Source organism: Alligator sinensis, unplaced genomic scaffold, assembly GCF_000455745.1.
Source record: "Alligator sinensis unplaced genomic scaffold, ASM45574v1 scaffold267_1, whole genome shotgun sequence".
In the NCBI taxonomy this organism is placed as follows: Eukaryota; Metazoa; Chordata; order Crocodylia; family Alligatoridae; genus Alligator; species Alligator sinensis.
In genome coordinates, this window is record NW_005842100.1 from 394,508 (window position 1) to 403,843 (window position 9,336).

General features: G+C 45.2%; 1 protein-coding gene across 1 annotated transcript in view; it reads left to right on the forward strand.

Annotated features, from left to right (window-relative positions):
* CHST11 (carbohydrate sulfotransferase 11) overlaps positions 1-9,336 on the forward strand; it is a 165,759-nt gene that overhangs the window by 16,875 nt on the left and 139,548 nt on the right. Inside the window, exon 4 of the mRNA XM_025204882.1 lies at positions 4,079-4,164. Coding sequence (XP_025060667.1) covers positions 4,079-4,164 — 86 coding nt within the window. The remainder of the gene's footprint in view (positions 1-4,078; positions 4,165-9,336) is intronic.

The following is a 9,336-nucleotide window of genomic DNA, read 5'->3' on the forward strand; positions in this document are numbered from 1 at the left end:
TATTTTAAATATAAATGGAGGCAGTTCGGGGGGATTATGTGAAGGCTGTGCATTGTGTTGTATGTTGCATGCTTGAGGTCAGGGTCACCTGGGGCTGTCCAGGGCAATAATCAGCTGATTGTTGGGCTGTGGCCTGGACAGGTCTGGGTCTGATTCCAGACCCAGGCTGTCCGGGACAGGGCCAATAATCAGCTGATTGTCCCTCTGCTAGCAGCCTCTGATCGCTTCTACCTGCACTTGCCAACCCCTGGGTATGAGGTTTAAAATGCCCAGCAAGGGAAGCCCTTCAGCTCCAACCACCAGAAGCCTCTAATTTTCATCCCCTGCCTCCCTCCCCACAAACCAGGGGCAACCCTGGGCTCAACTGGAGAACTGGGGCTGTCCTGAGGACCAGTGGTGTTTACAGAGTTCCTGGGCAGTTCCTAGATTGTGGGAGACCAGGGTTGTCCATGTGTAGTAGCTTTTTAATTTATGCCACGTGTTAATTGTGTTATAAATGTAACGTGTAAAAGAGCCTTTGGTCTTGTCATGTGTAGCAATGCAAAAAGTTTATTTAAACCCCAAACTTCAGTTCATTATTTAATATCATTTAAAAAAATATGGAAAATTTAAAAATTTTCACCATTCAAACTGCAAACATGGAAGAATTGTATTTTGCAAGTCAGCCCAAGAATAAAATTGAACAGAATTAGGCACTGATAAAACTGGAAGAGACTGATCTATTTTCAAAGTCCAAGTTGAAAGAGATGGGAAATACAGACAGCAGAAATTATGAAAAGTCGCATTCTAAAAATGTGTTGGATTTTGAAGCATCTACAATATTATCACACAAAATTTGTTTTTAACTATGACAACATTAAATATTTTTAAAATGCATGGCAGCCTAAAAATGGAGTGATTCCAATATATCTTTATGATTTAAAGTGCTCCAAAATGAATTGGGTATTTAAGCAAGTTACTTTAAAATTATATCTGTAGTAACATCCAGTATTTCAGTTGTGGAAAAAAATATCAAAACATTTAGCTGTTTGTTTACTAGACACGTGCATCTGTCTTACTACTATAGGTGCACCGATATATCAGTCCATATTGGATCAGCACCAATAAAAGGAAAACTTGCATTATGGCATTTGGCTCCTTTTGGCCGGTGTAGCCGATTTGTCACCAATTTAAATGTTGCGTGCATGTGCGTGGCTAGAAATGCAGCCCAGCAGGTTGGAGAGCAGTATCCAGCCAGTAAATCTGGGGCAGGAGAGTTCCAGGCCCCCACGGTGAGGGGGGAGTGGGTCAGGGGCAGGTGCTGCCCAGCTGGGGTGGGGCTAGGAGCAGGAGGGAGACATGGGCGGCTTGTCCAGGAGGCAGGGAGAGAGGGCAATTCCCACCACTGTGCGCACCTCCAGGGGAGACATGTGGAGGCATGTGCGGGAGGGGGGGCAGGCAGAGGCAGCACAGGGAGGGGGGCCTATGGGGTGAGTTATAGCCACCCCAAAATTCCCCATAGCTGCCCTGTCTGCTCTGAGCACAGGCCCAACCCAGCCTCTTCCAGGAAGAGGTCGGTGCACTCCCTGGCCCTGAGCCTACAGCAGGTAGCCCACCCTTGCCCCATGCACAAATCTGGGGGGCAAAAGACCCCCATACCTCACTTCCCTGTTAGTCTCCCCCCACCCGCATCTCCCCCCTCCACAGACTTACCGGCTGGTTGCTGCTTTCCAAGCTGTTGGGCTGCATATTGGCTATCATAAAAGTATTGGCTGATTTATGGCTGGTTAATAATCTGCCACTGGTAGCTAAAAAAAATATCTCTTAATGCACCCCGACTTATTAGAAAATCCACAGTACCTTTTTTCACTCAGAGGAAAATCAGCATGCTACTTCATTAGATAATTGCCTTCTAATCTAATATGAAGTTGGGGGAAGGAGTCTATTTTGTTTCAAGACTGAAATTGTGTGTACTACTCTACTCCTATATAGACTCTTGTGCTGTTCATACAGTTTGACAAATTCATTATGATTATGCATTAAATACTAGCTCCATTCACTGAAAAAAATTGCACTACTGTATTCAGTAATTGTTGCCCAAATGCCTGCAGTATGATTATTGTGAGCTGGGTTGTTTTGGGTCATTACTATAATGTACATTGGTCTCTTTTTATGAAAGGGAATATATTATTATATTCCTAACAAGCCTGACTAGTTCACGTTTAGGCAGTGTGTGGGGCTTGGAGACCAGGGCTGGAATGCACAGCTGCAGGGCCCAGGCAGAGAGTATGACTGAGCTGTGGGTGGCTTCCCTGGGGGGAACATGCCCCCCAGATTTGTGCGCAGGGTGGTGGTGGGTACAGGCTGCCCACTGCAGGCTTGAGCTCCTTGCCCTGCTGTTCTTCCCCCCAGGGCCTCCACAGCCTGCTGGGCAGGACCCAGTGTGGCTGGGAAGCTCAGTGCTGCCACAACAAGCCCCGTGGCACCATGGTGAGGCACCCTCTGCCCACCCAACAGCAGCAGGGGTGGTGGCACGGAGCTGTGCCCCTTGCTGCTGCCAGGCAGGAAGGGGGTGCCTCGCCATGGTGGCACAGGACTTGTGGTAGCAGCACCGAGTGTCCCTACTGGGCCTTGCTCTTCCCTGCCATGTCAGGTCTTTCCTGCTGGGCTGTGGAGTCCCTGGGAAGGAGGGCAGTGAGCCTGAGCCAGCAGCAGACAGCCCGCATCTGCCTCTTCCCCTCCAATGGGCTCTGCTGTGGCCATGCTACCCATGCGGGGAGCAGGAGCTGGGCTCCATGCTTTGCTCTGCCATTGCAGCCACTACCTCCCATGGGTGGCAGCTGGGGCTTGGGCTTAGCTACAGGAGGCAAGGACTGCAGATCCAGGTCCCTGGCCCCATAGCCCTGGCAGCTGGGGGCTCCCTCTGGCAGGGCTGGGATTGGGGGGGTGGGGGAGTGAGGGGCACTGATAGAGCCCAGAGGGCTGTGGGTGGGGAGTGAAGGGCAATGGCATGGGCAGGACACCGGCATATCAGGGCTGCTCAGTGCCACAAAGCAGTAGGTGGTAGGAGACAGCTGCAGCTGGAGCTGCACCCTGGTAAGCAAAGGGGGCAGGGGGAGCTCTGATTTTCCATGATAAACGTAAAATCAAATGCCAAAATGTATAGGTATTTAGAATTTATTTTATTATAGTGATTGAGGCACTGGTAGACTTCTGAATTGCTTTAAAATTGTAAATATATCAATAAAATAGTGTTCAGAGTGGCGTTTCATTGTAACAAAGCATATTTTGGAGGGTTTTAATCAGATAATTTGTGATTTTTAAACAGACAACCGTGATCCCTGCTTATAACATGAGAACCATCACAATTCGACTTCATAACTATAACTCGCTGATCAGGTCTTGGATGAAGCCTCTGTCTGAAAACTGGCCTGCTTGCACTTGCAGAAACATAGTATTTATTGGTTGTGGCTGTCAGACTGGAACAGTCTAAAAAAACTGATCAAGCATTCTGGGCACGTAGTTGATATCCAGTGTGCAAGGGTATGACACTGCACATGTTGTTGCTTTAGTGCAGCGGGGGGAAACCGAAGCTTTAGGCCAAAAATCTGCAAATCCAGGTGCTGAATATCAGGAACTGGGCTGAGTCCAGGTTTAGGCATCCACTTGGACATGGCCTGTTTTTATTTTTCCAGAAGTGTTGAGCATGGTCAGCAAGCTGGTCCTATGAGATCAGTGGGAGATACAGGTGCTTGGGTCCTTCTGAAAATCAGAACACTTCTTGTTTAGATGCCTATATTGTAGATGTTTGTCAAAAAATCTAAGCCCCAAAGTGGGCTGATGTGTTTTGGCAGGGACAGAAAGAGGGGTGCCGTGTTCTGGTGGGTACAAGCTCAGAATATACCAAGGGCACTCTGCTCTTAGACCTTTTCTTACGGGAGGTGATATGGATGTTTGAAAAAGTAGAAAAAGGTTTATAAAATTCCTGAGTATGTCTGGAAATCCCAATTCTCATTGTATGCATTCTGTGTTACTGTCATCTTATTTTCTAAATACTCCTTTGCTAACCTGTGTTAATTTCAATTTCCCCCCCCTATAGTAATGCGTAGGAATCCATTTGGAATGGACATTTGTTGTCGGAAGGGGTCGAGAAGTCCTCTACAGGAACTGTACAATCCCACCCAGGTGAGTGTCCTGAGGTTACAGCCTAACTTTACAGCTCATCCTACAAATGCAGCCTGTATTAAATAGTAAAGATTTTTTCTTTAAGTCTTTTGCTCGTAATTATAACCACCTTCATTGTAGGGATTTGATCCTGCAAGCTGCAGAACTAAGTCCATTTGAGCTATAGGATGAAGGATCAGATTTTTAATGGCACTTAAGAGCCTAATGATGCAGATGCCTAAGCATTTATCCGCTGCTTTAGATGCCCAAATACCCCTAAAATCTGTCCCTCAGTCTTCCAGCAGGAATCTCTTATGCTCTCTGATTCAGACACACAGGGGGATGCATAACCTACATAAAAATGTGGGTTATAATAGCACAACAAATAATGCTTCCATTTTGGGATTAGCATGTCAAACAGGGGTGGGAAAAATTTGGCATGCAGTCTGGATCTGGCCTGCCAAGGGTTTTTATCTGGATTGTAACCAGTCCCTCAGCTCCACCTGGCCCGGGGGCAGCCCAGGCTGTGGCACATGCAGCTGGCCCCTCCACTCCCAGGCGCGCAATGGGGCTGGGGCAGTGCAGTGGCAGGACTCAGCTTCCTGGCAGACCTGGTGGCAGCGGCAGTGGTAGAGTCTCCTTCGGGTTGCCACTGCCAGTGTTGCTTCTGTGACCGGACCCGGCCTTGCTGCCCAGGCACCCTAGCCTGTCCACCCTGCACCCACTGCCAGGGGCACCGGATGGGGTAGATGAGCAAGGTCTCCACGGACGCCAGCTTGGGACCCCTGCCAGCAGGGCACGCTTAACCAGGTGGATGGAATGGGGCCGCAGGTGAGCAGGGTGTAGCATCTGGGAGCAGGGTGGGTGGGCAGGCCCGGGGCCAGGATTGTGTGGTGGTGACATCAGTTATGCCCCACCCCCTTTCTCCCCACCCCAGGGCCAGGATTGTGGGGTTGTGACAGCAATTACGCCCCCGCCCTTGTCCCCCCCCTGCTTCACTGTGTTGGCCTCCTCTGTACCTCTCTCCCCTCCGCAGCTCACCAAAATTTCCCAATTGGCCTTCCAGCCCAAATAATTGCCCATCCCTGATGTAGATGGACTTTTAATTTTCCCAGCTTACTTTCCAGTCAAGTCTTCTTGTTGATATGAAGTCCAGACAAACCTAATAATTTATACTATTACTTTTTTTTATCATTATTAGGTCTATTGATTTGTCAGTAAAACTGTTTGGGGGCAAGGTCTTTATCAATGTGAGCATAGGAAGGATAGTATGATCTTGAGTGGTCCTTGTGATATTTAGAGTAAAAGAAGTTATCTGAATTTTAGGTCTGTTTGTTGTTGTTGCTCAGGGTACATGCAGATGTTACACTGTGGTTCACCTAACTGGGGTTACATCAATCTAAGTGATGGTCTGTACAGATGCTTAGGGAGTTTAGATTACATAAAAAAAAAATGGCTGGCCCAATGTAACTTAGTTGACCTGTGGATGTGAAAAAAATTAGATCGAAAATAGGTTAGCCTGATCTAACAACCATCTGCACAGTCAGAGCACAGCCCCAGGGCTGTTTTTCAACCCCACCTATTTTAGCTCCCTCAGTCTCTGATGGATAATCCTCCTCCCCCTTGGGCCCATCAACCCCTGCACCCCAATCCCAACAACTCCCTTGAAGCAAGTTGTATGATCGTAGATCAGGTACTGCAAATGTGTGTATGTACCCTCAGTTTGTTTCCCATATGGGTGCTCAGTTGACATAGTCAAGTACTGCACTTCCTGTTGGTAGCAGAGAGGAAGTGCTGCCATTGAAACAGAATGTCTGCTGGTGGCTAAATGTATTTAGTCAGGTTTTAACAGCTGCCTATTATATGTTTATACCTCAATGAACACATTTTGTAAAACTCAGTCTGCTATTAAGGAAAGTGACTATCCTAATAAATCTGACTTGTTAGATTTAACAAGGCAGTAAATGTTTTAAATACCAGTTGGTTATGAGAAGAATTGCTATACAACATGCAGAATAAATTCCAAGTGATCTTAAATGTATCTATAAAGAATTGTGAACAGCCTCAAGACACATGAGGGCTCAGCTCTTATAAGCATCTTGTTTCTATTAACAGGTTAACTTTCCAATTAAACTTCAGCTGTGTATAGCTGAGATCACCAGCTTATCAATTTTTGCTTTAACACTTGATGCAACTGATGTGCAATCTCCTGCTAAATGCAAAGTGTACATAACTCCATGGATACAAACAATTGCTGCTAAGGAGCATTAAAAAAAAAACTTAAAAGCTCTTTGGAGAAGGGCTTGTTTGGAGGAAAAAGGTTCTGCCACTTAATTATTATCTTGGGGGTCTATTTCTTATCATTCAAAACCTCCTTGTCTTTTTTAATATTTTGTTCCCAAAGGTTATTCGGTAAGAAAAAGCTCGTATGAATGCATCGGAGCCTTAATCCCACAGACCTTGCAATCATGGTGAATTTAAACATTTTCTGACCTGCAAGCAAAGAACGCAGCTGTCAGTTTATTTCACTGCCTCTCTTTCTTTTCTAATACGCAACCCAACTAGGTGAAGCATTAGAATTCCTACCCAGCCTCTCTTAGGAGGGAGCCAGAAAAGTCAATGTTTGAGTAAGTACAGTGTTTCTTCCAGCTAGTGTTGAACTAAGCAAATGACGTTCTTCACACATAAGAATTTCCATCAGTACACTGACATCTTCTGTTCCCAGCACATTAAAAAAAACAACAACTGATATTTAGCAGTTTTTTTGGACTGGACTTTGTGCTGTATGTCATGCAGGAGTAGTCAAGTAGACACTACTGTGTGTGAATAAACATGCAAATGTATATGTTTAAAAAAGATGAGAGCAGCAAGACCCAGCGGTTTGATATGGAGGTCTTTATTAGGGCTGTGCAAAACTTCGGTCACTGATTCAATTTGGAGGAGATTCGGCCCGATTCGGCAGCTGAATCCGAATCAAATCAGGAGACCCATTAATCTCTCTAAAATCAATTTGGAGAGATTCGACTATTCGGCCATAGAAACAGCTTTATATGTTTTTTGTTTTTCTATGCACCTCAAGGTACCAGGCGTGGCTTATGAACGCTGAGATGGTGGGGCAGATGAAGTACTTCCGGTCCACTTCCAGGTCTGCCACCAGGTAGAACTCCCTCCCCCCACACTCCCATGGGACGCTCCATCCTCCCCACCATTGCAGCATTCATGAGCCACGCCGGATACCTCGAGGTATGTAGAAAAAACATATAAAGCTGTGTCTATGGCCAAATAGCAGATTTTTTGATTCGGAATCAAATCTTCAGATTCAGATCTGGCTGAATCGAATCACTGTCCCCCGAATCAGGATGAATCCAAATTGAATACTGCCTGCTTCACACACCCCTAGTATTTATAACCCAGTGTGATCTTGGGGTTTTACTAGAATTTTTCTTTTATTACCTTGATCTACAGTTTGATTTATACTTTTGGCCATAAAAATGTTCTCTCTCTTACCTCTTTTAAGCAGATCAAATGACTGCCTATTGTTTGGGGCAGTGGGTCTTAACCTGTGGGTCAAACCCCCTTGGGTGTTTGTTAGCCATTATGAAGGGGAAAGAGATACGAAGTCATTGTATTTGTTCTCTTTTGATGGAGATTGGAATTGAATGTTACAGGTAGTTGATCATAGATTACGATAATGAGATGAAGAAATTTGTGGCTAATGAGAATAAAACAAATCTCTTTTCTTTGTATACAAAAAACTACTGGTTGTTTTTTTTATGACGACTTGACATATTTGATCAGATTTCAGGTGTGAAGGTGTCAACCAAAAATGCATGCTCACGTGCTCTCTCATGTGCTATTTAGTATTCAGCTTAGCTACCTCAGTAAGATAAAGGGATGAGGAGATCCAGCAGGTATTTGTAGTTCTTCATGTAGGTCTAGGAAATCTCCCTAATTCAAACATCAGACTTTTAAACACTGAGAGGAACCTTGTGGGTATGGCATTGGACTGCTACAGGCTGGCTCAGTTTTAATTATTTAAGGGTAGGTGACTTTTAAGGGTAGGTGACTTTAAATATTTAATTTCTCTATACCTGTTGTTACACGATCTAAGAACAAGAGAACCCTATTGAGTAGTCAGCCGTGCAGCATTAACATACAACTTCCAGAACTGTCCAGCCTACTAAACTGCTAGGTGCCACAAAGCCAGCTAATTTGGTTTCTGCTTCTGTCAGTGGGCAAGAATGTTACGATTCACTGAAATGAAAGTAGGGCTGGGGCCTATTTAGTAATAGGAATGCAATACTGCTGTATGGGTTGCCTTGCATCCTAGTCCATAAAACAAATTTCCGTTGTGTAGTTAGTAACATCCTGTCAGTCTTTAGAAGACCTTTGGTCATGAATTCTATGTCAGACTATGCAACCTTGTAAAACTAGTTGGAGACGTAGTACTTTATGCCAGCACAGGATCTATCCAGTAGATGTGGCTGATATAGAGTGTGTTTTGAGGTATCTTTTTCTGGATGTCTTTATGGAGCTGTGATATGTCCCTTGAATCTTTTGGCTGGGGTCAGTAAGTATAACCATGGCTTAACATTATGGGTTCAAATCCCATTACAAGGCTGACTAAAACTTATTCCCCTCTTGTGGCTGCCAGAGGTCCAGTTGAATGCAGCATTGCAATTCCAGTCTAGTTTTCAGTAGACAGGGTCCCTTGTCTCAAAAGATCATCCCTTGAACTTGGCAGTAATTGTTGATTCCCTTGCAAGATAAATGAAGTGTTTTAATGGATGTACATTCATTTACTGTTGGGCTGAAGGGCTAGCACGGGCCCGCTCACTCAGGAGACCTATCCTCTCCCCAGAAACACACTGATAGGAACAGCCCTTTTTCTCCCATGCATAGCTTCAGGGTTGATGTATAATAATGAGGCATTGCCTGGGTTCTTGTCCCGTGCAAAGGATTTTGTTTGCTTGGGCATTCAGTGCAAACCTTTTCCCAAGTACTAACACCCCATTTAAAAATAAAGTCGGTATAGTCGTAGCTTAGTTAAATTGACTAAACTGAATGTTTTCCTTGTCACATGGCTACAAAGGAAGAGGGGAGAGGATTGAGCTTTAAGTGACTGGTGATATTGTCCTAGGAACATGGGTGTAAGGACCTGGGTACAACTGAACAAGGACCAAGAGTTTTGCA